Below are 23,613 nucleotides of genomic sequence, written 5' to 3'. Positions count from 1 at the left end.
CTGCCTAAGCATTTATATGGGCAGAAATTTTGTTATTTCTCTCCTGAAGTTCCCTTACAAAAGCAAAATTGTCAACTATTAAAAGACAAGGAATTTTTCCTAGGTATAAAATTTGCTGATTTATCAGTTGGATACAACTTATTCTATGAATCTTTATTAATAATTATGTGTATTTGGAGTATATATTCTTCCTAAAGAATATTCTCTGGATATTAAGTATTTTAAAATGATAATCTGACTTGATTATGTTTTTTTTTGTTGTTGTTTTCAGAAAGTATCTATATGTCACATCTTCTTTTAAAGAAGTATTTAAAAATGAAGTTAAAAAGGCAGAAGAGGCAGTAAAGATTGGTATGTAATTACCTATGGCTAATCATTATTGTTCATTCAGCCAACATTAATTGTGTGCTTATTCTGAGATATATATACTGTTCTAGCATTGTAGGAATGACCACAATTAATCAAATTCCTGCCTCTAAGGAACTTTATAACACACTTTTCTATTTCTAGCTTTGTTTTATCATGGTGTTATTCATCATTATTATTATTATATCTTATTTACTTCCTATTATTCCAAGTACACACTTTAACTAGACTGATATATATTAGAAATTCTGATTGGCATAATGCTAATTTAGATCATTTTAGAGAGTAGCACTGCATGCACTTTATTTTTTTTGAAAGGATTTATTTATTTATTAGAGAGCACAGAGGAAAGTGAGAGGGAGAAGCAGACTCCCCGCTAAGCAAGGAACCTAATGCGAGACTCAATCCCAGGACCCTGAGATCATGACCTGAGCCAAAGGCAGACAGTTAACCAGCTGAACCACCCAGTACCCCAACATGTGCTTTAAGAAGGAATGTTCCACATGTTTACTCCCCCCACATGAAGACAAAGCCATTCTTTCTCAGTGGTCCAAGAGCAAGGAGTAACTTTATATTTCATGGATTTTAGAGAGTTTTCAGTCAGACATTCAGTCATAGCTCTTCAGTTTGTATGTATAAAGTTATGCCCTGTCAACTGTAATGCCTCAGAGGAAGCCCAGTGTGGCTACCTACACCTGGCATGTGGGAGAGCTATGGAAGGAATAGAGATTATTGTCTGTGAACCATTCTCTGAGATTATTGTCTGTAAACCATTCTCACTGGTTACAGCTAGAGTGTGTGTATGTATATGCTGCTCACTTAAAATTGCTTGAAAGAATTTCCTGGTGTTGTAATTACCTTGCTTCTGCTTCCAGCTAATCTCGTATTGAAAGAAGCACAAATCACAGTAAACCAGCCTGACAGGACTTCTTTGTCTTCTGCCAAGGTATGACACATAGTCTTCTTAAATGGCGAAATGTCATTTGCTTTTTCCTGCAAACGGTTGTCTCTTATCATTTACTTCCTAAACTTATAAACACAGACAAGCTCAGAAGCTTAAGTTGATTTTAGCCCAGGTAAACAGAACGGAGTCGTGCAGAGAAAGGAGAGCAAAGTCAGCGGTGAGAGGAGGCTGAGTCTGAGAGCAAAGATAAGAAACATGGGGTGAATTTGGAACAGCGGGGAAGAGTACTGCAGCTCGTTTCTTTAAAATGAAAAGAAAAGTAATATGAGAAAAGGAGAAAATAATGAAAAACTAGCAGAGAAAACTAGCCTATCAAGTTTCCTTGAAAATATCTTTTCAAATTATTGCTCCCTACAGACCTGAATAAATGGGGAAAGCAAGGAGAAGACTAATAAGCCATCCTTTTTTCTGGTGCTAGGAATTATGTGCTATAATTATGAATATTAATAACAGTACTTCCAGCTTACAAAGCTCTTTTCTTACAAGTTGCTCAACTCAGTTCATAAACATTTTCTGTAATCCTTGCAATACGCCCATGAGTAAGATAGGTTATAAAGAACTATTATTATTAATTATAATGCAGGGCAACTAAGAAAAAGAATACTGCTGTGGGACATGTATTGTAAGTTTGCCACCTTTTACCGAAAATGTGGTACAAAGCTTTCTACCACGGTGAATTATGAAGCTAACCTTTTTTTCCTTGCACATAAAGGAATAAAAAAGTATATGGAGAAAAAAATGCTTCATTTTACCTTTCCTTCATCCTTTTTCTGCAAACTCAGTCTATGAATCCTTCCTGTGATTTGACCTTGAACTTTCAAGGACCAGGGCTGTGTCTGATAAAGAGCTCGCTCATATCTAAAGATCATGAATAGGGAATGAAATCAAAGAGTAGCACATGGTAATGCCCCAAAGTTATGTATGGCTTTCCCAAAATTCTCTTACTTCTTCCTTTTCAATTATTATTTTAAGGTAAACGTAGACCTATCTTACTGTTATTGATTTTTAAAGAAAGGATTAAGCTTTTTTATTTTGTCTCTAAGAAATCAATTTCCTTGGCTTTATGTATTTGAGAGACAAGAGAAACAGACTCCTTCTAATGGGTCAGGACCTCTCTTTCTTCTTGCCTTAGCCTTACCTCTCACTGCCTCTTTGCTCTGTGTTCTGAGCGCATTGACAGGAAGGGTGGGGAAGTCTTTGACCACCCTGCTTTGTTGTTCAGCAAAGAGAGCAAAGCAGAATGACCTTGGCTTTCAACCTCTTACATTCCTCTAGGCAGTTGAGTGGTTGAATTTGAAGTGAAATACTTACCAATCATTTACCATTTGCTTTTACTTTAAAGTCCATGAAAATAATGTTCGGTAGTGGCATACTCACCAAATGAGACGCCCTGCCCTGTCTTTCACGTCAGGTGGCTGGAACACATTAAAAATCTGTTGTCATTTGTGAAATAATAATAATACATTGTTTATTTTCTGGCTGGTTAGAGGGAGTGTACTAGACATAGGGCAGTGAATGAGCCAGTATATCAAATTAAAAGAGAAGATAAGAAAGATAGGTAGGCATTGGTATTGAGGTACTCTGAAAGGGAGAAAGCCTCAGGATGGCATATCCTATAAAAGGGACAGCTTGGGGAGTATTCAGCATATCTGGAACTTGGTATAAAAGAGATATTTCTTATGAGACTGACAAAAATTTTTAATTACAACTTTTGTTTTTCCTGAAGAAGCTGTAGTGATTGATCATGGGATTTGGCATTTTGTTGTTTTTGTTGTTCTCAAGTCAGAGTCATTTGATATACTAGTACATTGTATGACTTTGCTAAGCTTTTATGTAATTTGTATGAAAGCCAGTGTGACATTACAGGGAGCAATGGCTCTTTTGCTAAAAGGCAGAGAGAGAACTTTGGCATATGTGCAAAAAGAGAACCACGGGCTATGATTTGGTGTGTCCTCTTAGCTGCTGGAAATGAATCATTTTTCAGGTATTTATTGAGTGGCTGCCGTGGTACAATTGCATTAGGCAATGTGACCTATCACTATTACCCTTGTGAAACATTTGGATAATAGGATAATAAATATCAGCTAGCTTTCATTAATTTAATGGAATTATGTTCTCTCCTAACCAAATGTGCTTCCCTAGGTTGCATTACAGAAAGCTCTGGAAGACGTAGAAGCAAAGTATAAGACTCTTAAAGAGAAACGGAGGTGAGAAATAAAATTTTCTTTCCACCAGAGTCCTCTGCACTTCGATTAAACAAATTCTGATTTCTGAGGAGGCAGATTTGGTTAACATGGTAACTCCTCTTTCTCAGCTTATGACATCTTCTTATATTAAGCATAATGTGGTCAAAATCCCCAAACCACATAATCAATGAGAGTATTTATAAAATATGTATTTGCATGCACCAAGTGCAAAATTAGCTCAGTGTCCAATTGAGGAAGTGCACTCTGCCCAGAGGATCGGCTGACTACTTTCTCTGTGTCCTTTGGCAGACACAAGCCTCTGGAGGGTTGGTCCTGGTTTCTTTTCTCTTCCAATACTGCTTAAAATTTAAAACAGAAAATGTATCACATGTATAGTGGAATGAGGAGAGCTACTAGTTGGGTGGAGGGGAAGAATTATATTTGGTACCATTCTTGGTAGGGAAAGGAAAATAACATTGTTGAGGCACCAACTCTGTTCCAGGTTTATACTTAACATTCTCTCTTCTGGTCCTCATGGCATCCCAAATGGCTAAGTATGTATTATTCCCATTTTTCAGATGAGACAGAAAGTTGAAGTGACTCATCCATAGTTACCTGGTTATATTCTATTTGAAGCTGGATATGTCTTTCCAGTTCGTCCATCCAGGCATTTTTCATGGCTCCAGGCAGCCTCCTGTTACTACAATTGTTTCTATCATATTCTGTTATGTCTCAATTTCTGTTTTTACACTTTTAATAGAGAAGTCACATAAAACATGATATAGCAGGACAGAGTCAGAAAAACAGGAGCTCATGTCTGTTGCCCTTGTAAACTTGCTATATTAACTCTGATTTACCTTTGACTTTGGAGGAAAAGAGAAAGCTAAAGAATGTCTTTTGGCACATTCCAATCTATATAGGATATTTGGAGGCTTGAGGACATGCTGAAAGTTAGAAATCACATCTGGTGTTAAAAATAACCTAAATTTTAAAATAGTCAAATCACCATTTTAAAAAAATGCTGCAGTGTACATATTAGACCACTGAGCATTTCACAGATCATTTGGCACTTTCTAGTTCTTGGAAATTAAGGTTGGCCAACCTGTTTTTTTTTTTTTTTTTTCCAACCTGTTTTTTAATCAAGGATTGCTTGTGTTTGTTTGACTGGAATGGCCATCATGTTCATGCAGAATACTTGACAATACAGAGATACTGAGTGTACCCACTAGATTTTGCACAATACCGGAGTATTTTACATATAGTTCCTTTGATGTTTACCTTCTCAGTTTAATAATTAGCAGTTTGTAAATTGTGTATTTTTATTTAATAAAAACTTTTTTTTTAATTTTTCTAAATATAATGCCAGAGAACTAAGAAAAGCAAGGACACTCTGCTTGTTCTTTGGAGTGAACATAGAGAATCGAAGCCAAGCTGGGATGTTCATTTACAGTAATAACCGCCTGATCAAAATGCATGAGAAAGTGGGCCCACAGTTGAAACTGAAGTCCTTGTAAGTATGTTTTTGTTTTCAGAGGCATAGGCAAGATGAGTGAGGTTGCAGTAAGATTTTGTCTGTGGAGTTAGATGAGTGATTAATCATAATGGGAGCAGGTGTCATGTCCTCCGTTCACCCTTCCCATCAGTGCGCAGGCATTAATCTGCCTAATTTATAATATCAGCAGAGCTGCATGCCTGTTCTAACGAAAAAGTATACTTTGGGAAATTTTTTCAATACATTTCCTGAGCAATTTGATATTTTACAATTTCTTGCACCATCTACTAGGGTTAGATTTTTAGTATTTTACCAATTTAAAAATAATACAAGCATAATAAAGAAATTTTAGGATAGAAAAATCCATAGTCCCATAAAGCAACCCTTTTGACATTTTGTGCAACTGTTACATGTGTCAGTTCTTGCCAGTTATCTGCATAAGTGTGTATTATTAACACTCTCCAGCCTATTTGGATTCCAGAATAATATACTCTGGTGCTTTTCCGATGGTCTACAATTCCATGGGCTGCTTTCATGAATTATGTAGAGTCTCAAACAGGGTAATTGTGACCAGTAAAATGGCTCTGGGGTCAAACACAATAATTGTAACTATTAGAATGGCTCAGGGGAACATTTTTCATCTTATTTCTCACTCTCGAGGAATTAGCAGTTCATTCATTTGTTCATTCAGCAAGCGCTTATATTGCAGTATCATACACCAGGCACTGCACTAAGCTGTGTAGACAAGATGGTGAACCCCTGATACCCTTTGCTAAAGAACTTATAGTCCAGTGAAAGGGACAAGCATATAAATACATATTTTTTGTATTATGTGGAAACAGCAAGAATGATCTTTAAAAAATAATTAGGCAAAAAAAAAAAAATTAGGCTACTCCCTTGCTTGAAGCCCCACTGCATGTCTAATACAACTGGTTGCCATGGGCTTCCAGTGATCTGGCCTCTGCGTGGCTCTCTGACAGCCCCCTCCCTAGCTGCCCTTTCACTGCATTCTCCCTACACAGGCCTACAGGCTTTCTTAAGCTCACTCCTGCCAGAGTGCCTTGACACTTGCCATCCCTCTACCTTGAACCTTCTGTCCTCAGATCTCTGTATTGCTGGTCCTGGTGTGTTACTTAGGCACTAACTCCAAAGTCCCCTCCGTAGGAAGTCTTCCTCATCTGTCAAATTAAAGTTAGCCCCTGCCATCAACCCCTCTACCGTATCACTCTTCACATGTTACAATACCTGCTTTATTTTGCTCCTACTATCACCAACTGTAATGATCTGGTCACCCTTACTGTATGCTACCCTTTAATAGAAGAAAAACTATAAACAGGGACCTTGTTTTTCTTGTTCAGTACTGCATTCCTAGTTCCTGGAATAGGGGCAGGTGCTGAGCATGGATGGATGGATGGATGGATGGATAAATAGGTGGATGAATAAATATATGCTAGAGGCAAGCATCAAGTGCAAAAAAGAGCATTTGGGAGAGGTAGTAAACCAAACTGGGGGAAGTTGAGTCAGGCTTCCCAGAAGAAATGATGCCCAAATGTAGACTTACAGAATGAATAGTGAAGGGAGGGCAGGGGAGAAGGGGAAACTAGTGGAAAACATGATAGGCAGCAGCCCCACATTGGGAAGGCTTGGTTTGTGTGCCTTGCTGAGGGGTGTTGGGAGGGCCACACAACTAAATGCACTTTCCCAAAACAGGGAAACTAAGCAGAATTTTCTGTCATTAAGAGAAATATCTTAGTTATATATATATATTGCAAGCTGCTAAAAATGTGAAAAAAAATTGAATTTATCCATCAGACTCACAGGCAGATACCTATTACTTTTTGGGATACTCCAGCCCTTATGTTCCTATGTTCCTTTAATAGAACTCACTAAGCACCCCATGGACCTCTGCAATGATGAGGACAAATCCAACCTGACAGATGAAATGAGGATGGAGAAAATGACTCTTTGGCCAGATCATGAAGAGTCATGTTAGTCTATTTCAGCAAGCATTGTTAGTGGTGACTAGTGCTAACAGGCCTTCTCTTCCCACCCACCCTGACTCCCATATAAGGTTTAGGTTTAGAAAAGGAGTCATATTAATTTAGTAACAGTATGCATTAAGAGATTTTTTTTTTATTTTGAGACCAAACATACTTAGGTTTACCATAAATTTATGTAACAAAATACAGATATAACTTGCTAGACTTTGATGACATGGTCCAGACCAAGTAAATCAATTTATTTGTAAAAAAAAAAAATTCTGATTTTAAAATTTATATTTACTTTTATATTTACTTTTCCTTTTTCCTTAGCTTAATTTCACAGAATTTATTTATGTGTATATTTATTTTTCCTTTTTCCTTATATTTACTTTTCCTTTTTTCTTAGCTTAATTTCACAGAATTTGTTTATTCTCCCAGATTTGGTGCAGGTGTGGTTGGAATTGTTAATATACCCTTGGAGATCATGGAACCATCCCATAATAAGCAGGAATTTCTCAATGTCCGGGAGTATAATCATCTGCTAAGAGTGATGGGGCAGTACTTGGTCCAGTACTGTAAGGACACCGGGATGAGTGAGTATTCAGTAGTCATAGTAAGAGATACTTAATCGGGAATCAACTTGTGTGATTTCTTTAAGCTAGAATGATTGTGCTGATTTGGGCAACCAGTAGCCCAAAGCCCTTAAAGAGAGCTCTTTTTATTTATTAAAATAATAAGTAAGGGAAATGAGAAGGGAGCTGGTCTCAGAATCTTTCCCAGAATATTATGTGAAAAATAAGGCAGCAGATTAAAAATTGTAAGAGGAGAGCAGTGAGCAGAAAGAGGACTGATCATGGAGGAAGGAAGCAGAAGTTTGCTTCAGGTAAGCCTCCGAGGCCGCTCGAAGACTGTACCGTGTAGGAAGGAGCACTTAGTTCCAACAGACCTTAGTGGCTCCCATAGCATTGTTATGTCGTGCCATAGCATAATCATTGTTGACCCTGGATAACTGTAGATGGGTATTTAGCCTTGTTTTGTACAGCTAACAAGTCTAGAATATGTTCATGAGATTTTGATTAAAAAAAATCACTGTAATAAATATATTCGGTAACTTAAGATAAACTCTAGTTACCTGGAAAATGCGGCTTATTCAGAGCACTTCGTTCTCCAGAGATACCTGAACAATGAGATGGTGTGCTGTGCATTAATGAAATAAACTTTCTTTAAGTTATGCAGACATAGGACTTCATTTATGGAAAGAAATAGACGGGCTACTGTGTTTGTTCAGTGATTTGCATGAAGTATGTATAATTCATGCATATCAAAAATTATGTCTCTACCCTTGAGACAACTTAAAATCTTACTGCTCTACTTGAAGTTGTGATTTTTAGAATATTTTCTTTTCTTCTGTACTCACTTAGCTCAGCCCTGAAATTTTCATGTAGCAGTGAAAGAGGAAAGAGTTTGGGTACTTGGGAGAAAAATAAGAGTGGGGATGAAGGTGTGGGCACAGATTTCCTGCCCAAGCTGCGTTTTCATGCCATGGTCTAAAATGTACTCAGAGTGGGCAGCATAAGCATCACCTGTGAGCTTGTTAGAAATGTAGCATCTCAGACATGCTGGACTCCAGTCTGTGTGTCAGCAAGATCAGCAGTGATCTGGAGGCGCACTGGAGTTTGAGAAGCACTGCTCTGAAGGGTATGTCCATGCAATATTTTCTTAGCATAGATACACTTTTCCCACATGTATTTTTTTTTTTCTCAGAGACATGTCTGAAGTTATACTAAGTGTAGGAATGAGTACCTTATTTGGCAGGTTATGCTTAAAGCTATAGGAAACAGAGGGCTATCCAGAGCGAGATATAAATCAAGGATCTACTCTCCAGTCTTGAAATGCTAGCATGACATAGTACAAAAGAAAAAACATTAAGCATTTGAAAATTGTATGACTTCTTGACTCTCCTATTTTTTTCTATAACCTTTTCCTCTTGCTCATCCTTGGAATAAGGAGTGAAGCCCTCAGAAAGTGGCATGAAACTTAAACATGATGGGATTGATGTCCATCGAGCCCACACTTCCTCAGGACAGCCATATTGAGCCCTGTTCCAGGGAGGGCTCTCTTGAAGCCCCTTTTCCTGGCTTGAGGGTACCCTCCTAACAACTGTACTCTCAACTCTTGGGTGTCACTTGCCTGCCTTCCTGCCTCTGTGTAACTCCCCATCTCAATCTAGTTTTTTCAGAAACTTCTCAGTAGATGTACTAAGATGCAAAATAAGTTAGGTTTGTGAAGGTTTTAAAAAGATTTTATTTATTTGCAAGAGAGTGAGGGAGAGAGATCTCAAGCAGTAGGGAGGGATAGAGGAAGAAGCAGACTCCCCACTGAGCAGGGAGCCCAATGTGGGGCTCTATCCCAGGAGCCTGGGATCAGGACCTGAGCCAAAGGCAGATGCCCAACTGACTGAACCACCCAGGAGCCCAGGTTTGTATTTTAATTACTAGTAGTAAATACCATGTTGTTTTCCTAATTCTGTAATTACCTATGAATTGATTTAGGGCTGGAGGTACTTTTACAAAAGGTATTCCTCGAGAAGGAAGTCCGGGAGTAGAGAAAGGATAGCAAGCATGTGTATTTGTTCATATAAATGACAACTTCATCCCAGAACTTCTTATCAAACTGAATCGAGTAATCAAGGTCAGAATTGGCAGTCTGAGGAACGGTGCTGAGGAGATGGACTTTCAAGGTCTTTGTATATTAATTCCCACAGGAATAACCAAAGCTATCTCATGCTTGCCTAATACGCTAATAGCTAGTATTATAGGCACACAGTTTTAATGACAAGTATTTGAGTAGATTTTTGCCTTATAAATAAAAGATGCAATCTTTTGTATTTGCTATAAATCTGATCCGTTTCTATGGAAAATTGAGGCAGAAAGGGAAAAATCAAATCCGCAGAAAGGGAAATGGAGAGGTAATGACTTTGTGTCATTTATCAAATCTGCATTTATGTTTGGCACAGTTGATGCTAACTAAGAACCTCAGAAGTATTTTTCTTGTCTCCAGTCTGACCTTACCTCACTGTCTGCTACTATGCTTCCTGAAGCTTTATGCATCCTTACAGTGAAATGGAGATATTGATCATCAGCCTTTTGGAGTAGGGAGAGGAGGAGAAGGAAAAGATAGAAACATCGAATGAAATTTGGGTTTGAACAGAAGGAAGTATGTAGAAATTTATTACAGAAGTTTTCTAAAATGGATAATATAGCTGATGTACCACGTGAAATTTGTGGCATAATCATAACTTCTCTGAGCAGAACTCAAACAATAGGACCTCAGGGTGGCAAGGAAGCTAAAAATCATATAAGCCAGTCACCCCCCTGATGCTTTCATCCCCACTACCTCATCCACTCCTGCCCCAGCCAAGCAGACCACCATTTTAAGCCTTAGTGAGGGTTTCCTGTGAAAGAAAAAATTGGCACTTCTTGAGGCAGCTCTTGAATCTCTCCACAACTGTAATTAGAAAAATACATTTTCATATCAAAGTCAAATCTATTTCTCACATGGTGTTTCCCTCATTCACCTGTGGCAGGAACAGAATGTTATAGGAGTGACAAATCAGACATGGTCCACCGTCTCTGGGAATCTGCAGTCTAGCAAGGCTAACACAATTTGACAATTAGAAATAGGATTGGTACCCAACAGAGAAGAATGGGTCCTGCAGAAGCCAGTGCTTTGGGAGCCAGAGAGGCCTTCTTGAGGAAGTGATGTTTTCTGAAGGATGAGGAGTTAGCCAGGTCAATAAAATTTTTCCCTCCTAGGGCCATGAAGGATAGGCCAAAAGCCTTTCCAAAGGACAGCCCCTTTCTGTCTCTCTCCAGTCTTATTTTATTGTAATATTTCCAACTCCTGTTGCTAGTTTTCATTTGACAAGGTGTTAAATAAAGTCACTATTTTAACATTATACTTTATAAAGGGTGCTGGCCATGTAGAAACAAAAATTTCAGATGAAACTCAGCCTTGAATAAAATAGGATCATCATCTCTTTCTCTTAGGTTGTTGTAATTCTATTGATGCAGCCTAATATATTAACTTTCAGTAAGCACATTATTGACTTCCAGTGTCTTTATTGCCAATTAAAATCTTTAATAAAAATTTTAATGCATATTCTTGTTAAGCCATACATCTTACATTTTTTTCCAGTATTTTTGGACCCTAGGATATAATCATACATTTAGTCCTATTAAATGCTACTAAGCCCATCCTTTCAGGAATCTCTTGTTGACTTCTAACTAATATGCTATTTTTCCAGAGTTTTCTCTATGATTTCATTTAAATCCTGTTGCATAAAATTTAAATCAAGCTCTTGTCCCTTCACGGAGGGAAGAAATGGGATACTGGATAAAGAAATTAATCATTTACCAATCTTCCTACTTAGGCTATCATCTCACATCAATTTCTAAGTTTGTGTATAATTTTGAAAATGAGAGATAATATTTGTTAGCTGAATGGTTTAAAAAATAGATAATACTTTATGTCTTAGGTTGGGCTGCTATAACAAAATACTACAAACTGGTGGTTAATGAACAGCATAAATATATTTCCCACAGTTCTGGAGGCTGGAAGTCCAAGATCATGGTCCCAGTATGGTTGAATTCTGGTGAGAGCTGTCTTCCAGTTTGCAGACTGCTGATTTCTTATACCCTCACCTGGTGGAAAAAGAGTGAGCTAGCTCTCTGGTCTCTCATAAGGGCACTAATCCCATCGTGAGGGCTCCACTCACATGAACTAATTACCTCTCAAAGAACCCACCGCCAAATACCATCACACTGGGGATTAAATTGCAATATATGAATTTAGTGGGGATGCAAACATTCAATCTCTAACACTCTAATAGCTAGATATAGTTAGCTTCTCACAGCAAATATGGTCTCTTTTATGATATGCATAAGTCTGTAAGATCTCAGAAAGGCACTACGAGAAAAATGCAACATTTCTGCTGCAGACACATGTTGACTGAGGAGGTCTATATAAGTAGTAAAAGGTGAGACTATGAGAAGTTTATTTGGAGATGTAGGTCAAGAAGTAATTCATCTCTTTTTAGTTTTTGAAGTTACAGATTTTATGTATTCTATTTCATTTAAAAATATATTTTCAATGTTATATGTTATATATATATTTAAAGATTTTGTTTATTTATATGAGAGAGAGAGAGCATGAGCAGAGGAAGGGGCTGAGGGTGAGGGAGAAGCAGGCTCCCCGCTGAGCAAGGAGCCTGATTTGGAGCTGCATCCCAGGACCCAAAGATCATGGTCTATGTGAAAGTCACATGCTTAATGGACAGAGCCACCCCAGTGCCCCTTATATGTTATGTTTTATTTTGAAATTTTTCATTCCGGTATTACAGACTGAATTGTTTCATCAGAATTCGTATGTTGGACCCCTAGGACCTCAGAATGTGACCGTTTGGAGACAGGGCCTTTGAAAAGGTGATTAAGTTAACACTAGGCAGTTAGATTGAGCCCTAATCCAGTCCAACCAATGTCCTTATAAGAAGAGGAAATTTGGACAGAAGAGAGTCCAGGGATGGGTTTGCGCAGAGAAAAGATGATGTGAGAAAATAAGTTCCCATTGTTTACGCCACCCAGTGTGGTTTTTGTTGTTGTTATGGCAGCTCTAGCAAATGAATATATATGGGAAATTGTGAAATTAGACAGAATTAAAAAGAATATTATAATGATACCCATAAATCCATCATCCAGCTTCAATAGTTATCAACTCCTGGGCAAATTGGTTTCATCTATATTCCCCTACTCAACAGTTAAATTATGAAGAAAATTCCAGACATTATATAATTATATCAAATGTATTTATCATGTATTTTTAGAAGAAAGAACTCCATTTAAAACAAACATAACCCTAGAAAATTATCAGTATTTTTTTAATACCATAAAAATAGCCAGTCCATTGTTACATTTCTAATTATCTCTTGTCCTAATATATAATTCATGGTCCTTTTCACCCATCCTCCTATTTCTCTTTCTCTCCTGTTTTTCCTTATGATTTATTTGTAGGGAAAACTGGGCTGGTCGTTTCATAGTTGTCACATGCTCTAAATTTTGCTCGAAGCATTACTGGGTGTGGTTTAACAGGTTCTTTCGTTCTGTTGCTTTTTCTGAAAATTAGAAGACTCTAGCAGCTTGACCAGATTCAGACATAGTGTTTATTCATTTGTTTTTTGTCAAGATGCTTCATAGGTAGTCTTGTGTTCAGCCATCAAGTTGTCTGAGTTTCTCTCTTTTAATGATGTTAGCAGTTAATGATTAATACTCAGATCCCTTAGGGGTTCCAAAATCTTCTATCCTAATTCTATCATATTTTTATCATTTATTCACTCTAATACTTCTTATCAAGAAAAACTTTTTTCATCTTCCATTTGGTAACCTATGTGAACTTTTTGACAGAAACAACATAGAGCTCTATACTGATAAAAAGAACTTGTATTGAATAAAAGCTTTATTAGAAATGAAATTAAAGCAATAAAAATGATACAGACATTTGCCTGACTTATATGGCATGAATATATACTCTGTTTAAAATCATTACTTCATGCCAATTCTCAGCAAATAGTGGGATGGTTCAGAAGTTCATTGAATTGATTTCTGTTTAAAAAAAATTACATTCTTAGATTTTATCCATTTACACTGCTTTCACCTGGTAATTGAAATTATCACCATCGACAGTACTTATGCTTCTTTTCCTTTCTGACTGCACTTGTATTATTATCATGATAATGACATTTTTTACATCTACAATGAATTCTCATGCTAAAATATCTTGGAGGATCTCGCCTATATTGCAAATAAAATACTAAAAAGCCTAGTAGCCTTTTGTCTGGAATTAAATACACTCTTATTCTTACAGTCTCATTTCCCCTGCCATACCAGAAGCAAGACCTCAAAACTCTATTAGTCCACTTGTGTGTGCCTCAGTAAAGGAGAGTAGGTTGCAGCTTAATGACTGAATTTAAAACATTGCTGTCAGAATTAAATGTAAATTGTATTAAGAAAAAAAGTAAGGTTGCGTCGGCCAGAGTCAGAGTACATATAGGAAATCATTGCATTCCCCATCCTGAAGCTATGAGGTCAGATCATGGAGATTGATCATGCCCAGCCCGCGGTGCATCCACAGCCTACCCCCTTCTGAGAGCTCACTGGGATTATTCACGCTGTGGTGGATGGTCTGCCAAGCCTACAGCAAGTGCTGGAGAGGGTCATCCAAACATCAAGTCAACTTTTGTCACCTATGGAGACTGGGACTTGAAAATCATGCTCCTGGGCCTTGGGCCAGTGCCAGTATTCGGGCTTGCCAGTGGAAGATTACTTCAAGCAGTGGATTAATCTAAAAAAGGTTTACAGCCTCACCATGGGCTGCTGGCCCAAAAATGGACTTCTAGACACAAATAAGGACCTTAGCCTGTAACACATAGGCACAGATGACTGTAAGAACATCTCTAAAATCATGAAGATACTTGCATACCAAGTCTCATTGTCAAGCAGATATTGCCAGTCTGATTGGCCAAGGACAGGGTGGGGCAGGACAGGGTAGCTTGGCCCAGCCCAGAGCCTCCTTTCCCTCTCCTGAGGGGAAAAGGGAGAGTGACACAGCTCTATATCCAGAGTGTCCCCCAGCCTGCTATGTGGGCTTGTGCCCTGGGGAAGGACTTGGCCACTGGGCCCCTTTGGAGCAGACATATTGTGTCCCCCACCCCAACCCCTCAACCTCAGCCCAGTGTTAGTCCTTCCCATTGTGGGCCTGGGCTAGCAGGACCAGGCACTCACTGCCTCCCCCCTGGTACACAGGCTCTGCTGGGACCACCAAGCCCCCTAGTGCCCCCCCTCCCATCTGTAGTGCATGGTATGTGGTGCCCCCAGGACTCCAGGTCAGATCAGGCCCCATCTTGCGTCCCATCCCCGCTGTGAATGTGTCACTGAATAAATTTAGTCAGGGAAATGAGAAAAAAAAAATAAGTTTGAATCTTTAGATTTCTGAGAACATAAGTAAGTCAGTGGGCTTTGTGTATGTCTGAATACATCCTGGTAGAAAGAAACTTTGCTAACCCAGATATTCAGGAGAGTGAGCTGGCTGGCTAGGCAATTGCCCATAATGACACAATTCTAGGACTATGCTTTAGATTAGATTATTATGTCTAATTTTAATTTCCCCATTATAGAGGGAATTAGAAAAGTTGAGTGTGTGCACAGAAAAGCAGTGAAAATGATTTTAAAAAATTTTAACCTAAAAAGAGAAAGTAAAAGTTTTTTCTTCCTGAGGGATGACAAAGAGGAAACCTAAGTTTTGTCAGTTTTGGTTTTGAAGGCTTGTTGTCGTGGGGCCCCTAACCCTCTTCCTTCTAGTGTCCAGCACAGGCAAAGGCATGTTTCTGAGCTGGGAGCCAGGGAGCCCTTAGAGGGCTTTAGAGTATGGTTTGGAATCTTGGAATCCCTGTCTACCAAAAATTGGCTAAAACGGCATTATACCTTATACATACATACGCTACAGTTTTTCAAATATGTGTTGATGTAGTTTTGGTAGTAAAATCTAGAATCACACAGAATTCAGTTTGTTTATTTATTTATTTTTGTCGTATTTTCTCAGGTCGGGGGTCAGGGTTAGTGGTTCTGAAATTATTTTGCAGCTTAAGGAGATTCTCATGGGAAACTACGGATATGGAACAAGAGAAAATGATGCTATGTTGCCGGGTGAGGTAATGAAGTTGACACTTCCAGGGAGTTGGACCAATTCCTCCAACTCCTGGAGCTTTGCCCTGGAGCCTACTGTGCTCACAGTAGAGTGAAGTGAAAACATTCTGGCTGTGGCTGCCACGGACCATCCCAGTGAAGTGAGACTTGCCCAACCCAGGCCACTAGCCCCAGGAGGGAAGGCAAGGGGCTGTCAGCAGCTTCCCCAGCCCTGAAGACATCTTGCTTTGCTGTCCATCAGTTCACATAAAGTACTTGGGGAAGATGGTCATGTAGCAGCTCCTGTGCCACGGGCCCTGCTGACTCTCTAAGCCGCCTTGGCGATTGGCTTCAGAACCCTCCTCAAGAGTGTACAGGTATCACTCTGAATTGATTAGGGTTGGCGTGTTGGTTGAAACCAGTTTGCCATCTCTAACCAAGAGACTCCATCATGAATATAAATGATCAGTGATCACACATGGATCAACTTAGGAAGGGTCTGATGTCTGCCTTTAGCTAAGAATGAGGGGTAACGATCAACAGGACAATTTCAACAGCGGAGGAGGCATGCTGTCCAATCCCCTGAGGATGGATATGTAATTTCTATCTCAGGAGATCTTTAAAAATAGAATATAATCATCTATTTAGTTGCAGAACTACCTGAAGTCAGGGACCTGATTTGAGCACCTTCATCTTATGATTTCCTGGTCCTTCGATTTCATAACTGTTTTAGCCTTCCTTATTTTGATTGAAACCATTACAGCTTTGCTTTGGTAGCTTATTACTGAATTTTATTACTTCTTCTCTTGGCTAATTGATTCCCTGGATGTCTTTGTACATTCTGTGAACAGATATGAAACATCTAGGAGGATGTTAGGCTTCTCCTCTTTTTAAGATGCAGAGTCTTTGTGAGCTGCTCTTTTAGTTACTGGTGTTTGGGAAATGTTTAGTAAGTTATTACAACAGTTCCCATTATTTTTCCTGAGTTTTAAAAGGCTCCTGAAAAATTAATCAGATTAATTTAAACATTTGCAATCTTCTGAGTAAAGTACTCTATACATAGCTAGCAGTAAATTAAATTTTCAGTTGCTTTCAGATACTCATTCTAGAAATTAGGACTTTAATTCTGTGTGCATTAATCCCTGATTATTCCACTAATTTAACAAGCTTGTTGATTATTCAAGCAAAAATCTCAAGATATGTATTCTTTTATAATTTTGAATATTACCTGTGTGCTTGCAGCCATTTCCTGTTTGCAAAATAAACTGAATTTTCAGATCAGAATGCCTTGATAATGTTAATATAATTTTGGAGTTAATAAAGTTTGGGTTATCTTCATAGTACTCTTTTTTTTTAAGATTTTATTTATTTGTTTGAGAGAGAGACAGAGATAACAATAGAGACAGTGAGAGAGAATGCAAGTGAGGAGGAGAGGGAGAAGCAGGGTCCTGGGATCAAGACCCAAGTCAGGCTCCCTGGGGTCATGACCTTAGCTAAAGGCAGGTGCTTAACAGACTGAGCCACCCAGGCGCCCCTTCATAATACTCTTTATAAGTGGAAATATTTAAGATATAAAGATTTTTTAAAAAATCAAATTCTTTTCAAACTTTGAAATTTTACCTCTCTTAATTTATTTCTAGATGAAGGGGCGATTAAAAAAAACCCTCATCAAGACATTAACAAAATGGGGATGCCTGGGTGGTTCAGTAGTTGAGCGTCTGCTTTCGGCTCAGGTTGTGATCCCGGTGTCCTGGGATTGAGTCCCACATTGGGCTCCCCGCAGGGAGCCTTGCTTCTCCCTCAGCCTATGTCTCTGCCTCTCTCTCTGTGTCTCATGAATAAATAAATAAAATCTTAAAAGAGACATTAACAAAACATTAACAAAAACATCAGTTGTTAAAGCCACATATACAAATATATAACCAGATGTCCATAATTATATACCACAGCATTAGGCAAGACCAACCTAATGTAATGAATGATAATTATTATTAATGTTACTGTTTCTTGCTGGACTAGGATAGACAAGAATTTTTTCCAGCTATATTAGGATATAATTTATTTAAAAAATTGTATGTACTTAAAATGTACAGCATGGTGATTTGATATACATAAACATAGTGAAATATTTAGCACAGTCAAGTTGATCAACACATCCTTCACCTCCCACAGTTATCTTTTTGCATATGTGTGGAGGTGAACGCTTAGGATCTATTCTCTTAGCAAATTTCAAGTACACAGTACAGTACTACTAATCATAGTTGCCATGCCATACATTAGATCCTCAACTCACCATATTGCTCAAAGCTTTTACCCTCTTACCAGCATTTCCCCGACCCTGTAGCCATTGGCAACCACCATTCTACTTTCTGTTTCTATGAGTTCAACTTTATTTTTTTCTTTAGATTTCTGTGTATGAATGATACCATACAGTGTTTTGTTTTTCTCTGTTTTTTTTTTTTTTTTTTCATTTAAGGTAATGGCTTTCAGGTTCATTCATGTTGCAGATGGCAGGATGTCCAACTTCTTATGGCTGGATAATATTCTGTTATCTAATCATATTTTCTTTAACCATTCATCCATCAATGGACATATAGGTTTCCATATTTCTGTATCTTGGCTATTATGAACAATGCTGTAGTGAACATGAAAGTCCAGATATCTCTCTAAGATACTGATTTCATTTCCTTCTGATGTATATCCAGAAGTGGGATTTCTGGGTCATATAGTAGTTATATTTTTAATATTTTGAGAAAACTCCATACTGTTTTCCATAATGGTTGTACCAATTTACATTCCCACCAACAGTGCATGAGGGTTCCCTTTTCTCAGTATCGTCATCAACATTTGTTATCTTTGTCTCTTTTTGATAACAGCCATCCTACCAGGTATGAAGTCATGTTGTGCTTTTGACTTGCATTTCCCTGATGATTAACAACTTTTCATGTACCTTTGGCCGACTATCTATTCATGTCCTTTGCCCATTTTATTATCAGAGTGTGAGATTTTTTTTTTGCTATTGTACAAGTTCCATGTCTATTTTATTTTATTTTATTTGTTTTTTTTTTCCTTGTGTATTTTAGATTTTACCTCTTTATCAGCTACACGGTTTGCAAATATTTTCCTCCTCCTGTATGTTGTCTTTTCATTTTGCTGATTGTTTTCTTTGCTATGCAGAAGCTTTGCAGTTTGACATAGTCTTGCTTGTTTTTTGTTTGATTTTTATGTTTTGTTTGTTTGCTTTTGTTGCCTGTGCTTTTGGTGTCACATCCAAAACAGATCAGTGTCAAGAAGCTTTTTCCCTATGTTTTCTTCTACGAGTTCTATGGTTTCAGGACTTATGGTTAAGACTTTAATCCATTTTGAGTTCATTTTTATAAGTGGTATAGGATAGGGCCCAGTTTCATATTTTTGCATGTGGATATCCAGTTTTTTCAGCACCATACATTGAAGAGACTGTCTTTCCCCCATTGTGTGTTCTTGGTACCCTTGTCAAAGATTAGTTGACCATATATGACTAGTTTTATTTCTGAGCTTTCTCTTCTGCTCCATTGGTCTATGTGTCTATTTTTATGCCACTATCATACTGTTTTAATTACTGTAGCTTTGTAATATGTCTTGAAATCAGGAAGTGTGATGTCTCCAGCTTTTTTCTTCTTTTTCAAGGTAGTTTTGGCTTTTCAGGGTCTTCTGTGGTTCCATACAAATTTGGAGATTGTTTTTTGTATATGTCTTTTGCATTGAATCTGTAGATTGTTTTTAGTGGTATGGACATTTAAAAAAATATTAATTCATCCAGCCTAAGAACGTGAGATATCCTTCCACTTATTTGGTATCTTTTCAGATTTTTTCATCAGTGTCTTACAGTTTTCAGAATATAGGATTTTTACCTCTGGTTAAATTTAATCCTAAGTATTTTATTGTTTTTGATATTGTAAATGAGATTGCTTTCTTGGCTTCTCTTCCAGACAGTTCATTGTTAGTGGCAGAAATGCAACTGATGTTAGTATGTTGATTTTGTACCCTTTCTCTTTACTGATTAGTTCTAGCAGTTTTTTGGTAGAGTCTTAGGTTTCCAGGTATACTATCATGTCATCTACAAACCAGAAAAAATTTTTTGTGCTCTTCCTTTCTAATTTGTATGCTATTTGTTTTTCTTCATATCTAATTGCTCTAACTAGGACTTCCAGTACAATGTTGAATAGAAATGATAAGGATAGTTATCCTTGTCTTTTTCCTAATCTTGAAGAAAAGTTTTTAACTTTTCACTATGGAATATAATATTAGCTATGGGTTTTACATAATAGCCTTCATTGTATTGAGGTATATTCCTTCCATACCTAATTCGTTGAGAGTTTTTATCTTAAGAAGATAATGAATTTTGTCAGTGTTCTTTTTTTTAATTGAAGTGTAGTGGACATGCACTATTAAATTAGTTTTAAGCGTACAACATATTGATTCAACATTTATATATATTAGAAGTGCTCACCATGATAAATGTATCTGTCATCTGTCATCATACAAAGTTGTTACATATTATTACCTATATTCCCTATATTGTACTTTGTATCCCTGTATCTTACTATTTTATAACTAGAAATTTGCGCCTTTTCTCTTTCCTTCCTCCTTCCTTCCCTCCTTCCTTCTTCTTTCTTTTTTTTTTTAAGATTTTATTTATTCATGAGAGACAGAGAGAGAGAGAGAGGCAGAGAGACAGGCAAAGGGAGAGACAGGCTCCATGCAGGGAGCTCGACATGGGACTCGATCCTGGAATGCCAGGATCATGCCCTGGGCTGAAGGCAAGCACTAAACCGCTGAGCCACCTAGGCGTGCGTCTCTTTCTTTCTTTCTTTCTTTCTTTCTTTCTTTCTTTCTTTCTTTTTCTTTTCTTTCGTTCTTCATAAAATAATCTATTCTTATACGCTCTCTCTCTCTCTACCTACTTCCTCCCGTCCTGCCTTCCACTTCCCCCTGCCCTCCCTCCCGTCACGTCCCTCCCTTCCCTCACGTCCCTCCCTCACTTTCTTTCGTGCTTTCTTTCTTTCTTTCCTTCTTTTCTTTCTTTTCTTTCTTCTTCTTTCTCTTTCTTCTTCTCTTTCTTTTTTCTTCTTCTTTCTTTCTTTCTTTCTTTCTTCTCTTTCTTTCTTCTTTCTTCGTATACTTGGTGCTTTGCTTTCTTTCTTTCTTCTTTCTTTCTTTTCATTTATTTATTTATTTTAGAGAGATTGCATGGGGGGAGGAAGTGAGGGAGATGGGGAGAGAGAACCTCAAGCAGCCTTTCCTCTCAGCGCAGAGCCCCATGGGGGGCTCAGTCCCATGACCCTGAGATCATGACCTGAGCCAAAATCAAGGGTTGGAGCTAAATTGACAGAGCCACCCAGGAACCCTGGAAGTTCATAACTTTTAATTCTCTTCCCTTGTTTTGTTCATCCCAACTGGAAATCACTAGATTTTTCTCTATGAGTTTGTTTCTATTTTGTTTTGCTTTAGATTCCACATATAAGTGAAATCATGTGGTATTTTTCTTTCTCTGATTTATTTCACTTAATATCATCTAGGTCCATCCAGGTTGTCACAAATGACAGATTTCATTCTTTTTATGGCTAAGTAATATTCCACTGTATGTATATACCATATCTTCTTTATCCATTCATCTGTTGATGGACACCTCGGTTGTTTCCATATCCTGGCTGTAGTAAATAATGCTGTAATAAACATAGGGATGCATATATCTTTTTGAACTAGTGTAAATACTTAGAAGTACAATTGCTGGATCATACGGTAGTTCTATTTTTAGTTTTTTGAAACTTCATACTTTTTCCATAGTGGGTGCATCATTTTGCATTAACACTCACTTTGCACAGAGTTCCCTTTTCTCCACATCCTCCACATCCATTCTCCAACACTTGTCATTTCTTGTCTTTTGATAATAACCATTCTGACAGTTATGAGGTGATAATCTTATAATCTTATTGTGGTTTGATTCATATTTCCTAAATTGTTAGTGATGTTGAGCATCTTTTCATGTGTCTGTTGCCTATCCATATTTCTTTGGAGAAATGTGTCAAGTCATCTACCCATTTTTTAATTGGATTTTTTTATATTGAGTTGAGTGAGTTCTTTATATCTTTTTGTTTTGTTGAAATTCTAGTTAGTTAACATGTAGTGTAATATTGGTTTCAGGAGTGGAATTTAGTGATTTGTCACTTATATATGACCCCCATTGCTCATCACAAGTGCCCCCATAATACTTATCACCTATTTAGCCCATCCCCCTCCCACCTCCCCTAAAGGAAACTTCAGTTTGTTCTCTATACTTAAGAGTCTCTTATGGTTTGCCTCTCTCTCTTCCTCCCTCTTCCCCTATGTTCATCTGTTTTGTTTCTTAAATTCCACATATAATTGAAATCATATGATATTTGTCTTTCTCTGACTTATTTTTCTTAGCATAATATACTCTAGCTCCATCCATGTTGTTACAAAGGGCAAGATTTCATTCTTTTTAATGGCTGAGTAATATTCCATTATATATTGATACTATAAACACACACACACACACACACACACACACACACTTTTTGAGGAATCTCCATGCTGTTTTCCAGAGTGGCTGCACCAGTTTGCATTCCCACCAACAGTGTAAGAGGGCTCCTCTTTCTCTGCATCCTCACCAATTTCATGTATCCTGTGTTGTTAATTTTAGCCATTTTGACAGGTATGAGATGGTATCTCATTGTGGCTGTGATTTGCATTTCCCTGATTATGAGTGATATTGAGCATCTTTTCATTTGTCTGTTGGCCATCTGGATGTCTTTGGATAATTATCTATTCATGTCTTTTGCCCATTTCTTAATTGGATTAATTGTTTTGGGATACTAAGTTTGGTAAGTTATTTATAGATTCTGGATGCTAACCTTTTATCACATATGTCATTTGCAAACATTCACTCTAGAGGCTGCCTTTTAGTTTTATTGATTATTTCCTTCACTGTGCAGCTTTTTACCTTGATGAAGTCTCAGTAGTTCATATTTGCTTTTGTTTCTCTTGCCTCTGGTGATATGTCTAGAAAGAAGTTGTCGTGGCCAATGTTGAAGAGGTTGCTGCTTGTCTTTTCCTCTGGATTTTAATGGTTTCCTGTTTCACATTTAGCTCGTTTATCCATTTTGAATTTGTTTTTGGGTATGGTGTAAGAAAGTGGTCCAGTTTCATTCTTCTGCTTGTGGCTGTCCAATTTTCCCAACACCGTTTGTTGAAGAGACTGTCTTTTTTTCTATTGAATATTCTTTCCTGCTTGGTTGAAGATCAGTTGACCATATGGTTGTGGGTCCATTTCTGGGTGTTCTGTTCCATTAATCTATGTGTCTTTTTTTGTGTCAGTACCATATTGTCTTGATGATTACAGCTATGTAATGTAGCTGGAAGTCTGTAATTGTGATGCCTCCAGCTTTGTGGGATCTTCTGTGCAATATTTTAGATATTAACCCCTCATTGGCTTTATTATCATTTGTAAATATCTTCTTCCATTTGGTAGGTTGCCTTTCTGTTTTGTTGATGGTTTTCTTTGCTGTGCCACACTGTTTATTTTGATGTAGTCCCTTTTGTTAAGTTTTTGCTTTTGCTGCCTTTTGCCAGAGAGGATCCAAAAAACTGCTCAGATTGATGCTCAAAAGCTACTGCCTACATTTTCTTCCAGGAGTTTTATGAGCTTTTGTCTTACATTTAAGTCTGTAATTCATTTTGAGTTACTTTTTGCATGTGATGTAAGTTTCATGCTTTTGCGTATTGTTGTCCTCAAATGCCCTTTCTATATCTATTAGGATGATCATATGTTTTTTTATCTTTCCTTCTATTAATGTGGTGTATTGCATTTGTTGATTTGTGTACTTGA

At 37.6% G+C, this 23,613-nt stretch overlaps 1 protein-coding gene and 1 pseudogene across 3 annotated transcripts in view; both read left to right on the top strand.

Moving 5' to 3' along the window:
- MORC1 (MORC family CW-type zinc finger 1) overlaps positions 1–23,613 on the top strand; it is a 182,225-nt gene that overhangs the window by 54,700 nt on the left and 103,912 nt on the right. For all 3 annotated transcript variants that reach the window (XR_005383256.1, XR_005383257.1, XM_038582752.1), the window contains exons 10-14: positions 272–351; positions 1,242–1,312; positions 3,473–3,537; positions 4,883–5,026; positions 7,429–7,583. Coding sequence is in view for 1 of the 3 variants with exons in the window: in XM_038582752.1 (XP_038438680.1) it covers positions 272–351; positions 1,242–1,312; positions 3,473–3,537; positions 4,883–5,026; positions 7,429–7,583 (515 nt within the window). In the remaining 2 variants the exon portion in view is untranslated. The remainder of the gene's footprint in view (positions 1–271; positions 352–1,241; positions 1,313–3,472; positions 3,538–4,882; positions 5,027–7,428; positions 7,584–23,613) is intronic.
- LOC106558161 lies at positions 14,137–14,592 on the top strand (annotated as a pseudogene).

The sequence above is a fragment of the Canis lupus genome, chromosome 33, assembly GCF_011100685.1.
Source record: "Canis lupus familiaris isolate Mischka breed German Shepherd chromosome 33, alternate assembly UU_Cfam_GSD_1.0, whole genome shotgun sequence".
NCBI classification, from domain to species: Eukaryota; Metazoa; Chordata; class Mammalia; order Carnivora; family Canidae; genus Canis; species Canis lupus.
This window is presented reverse-complemented; position numbering and strand designations above follow the sequence as displayed.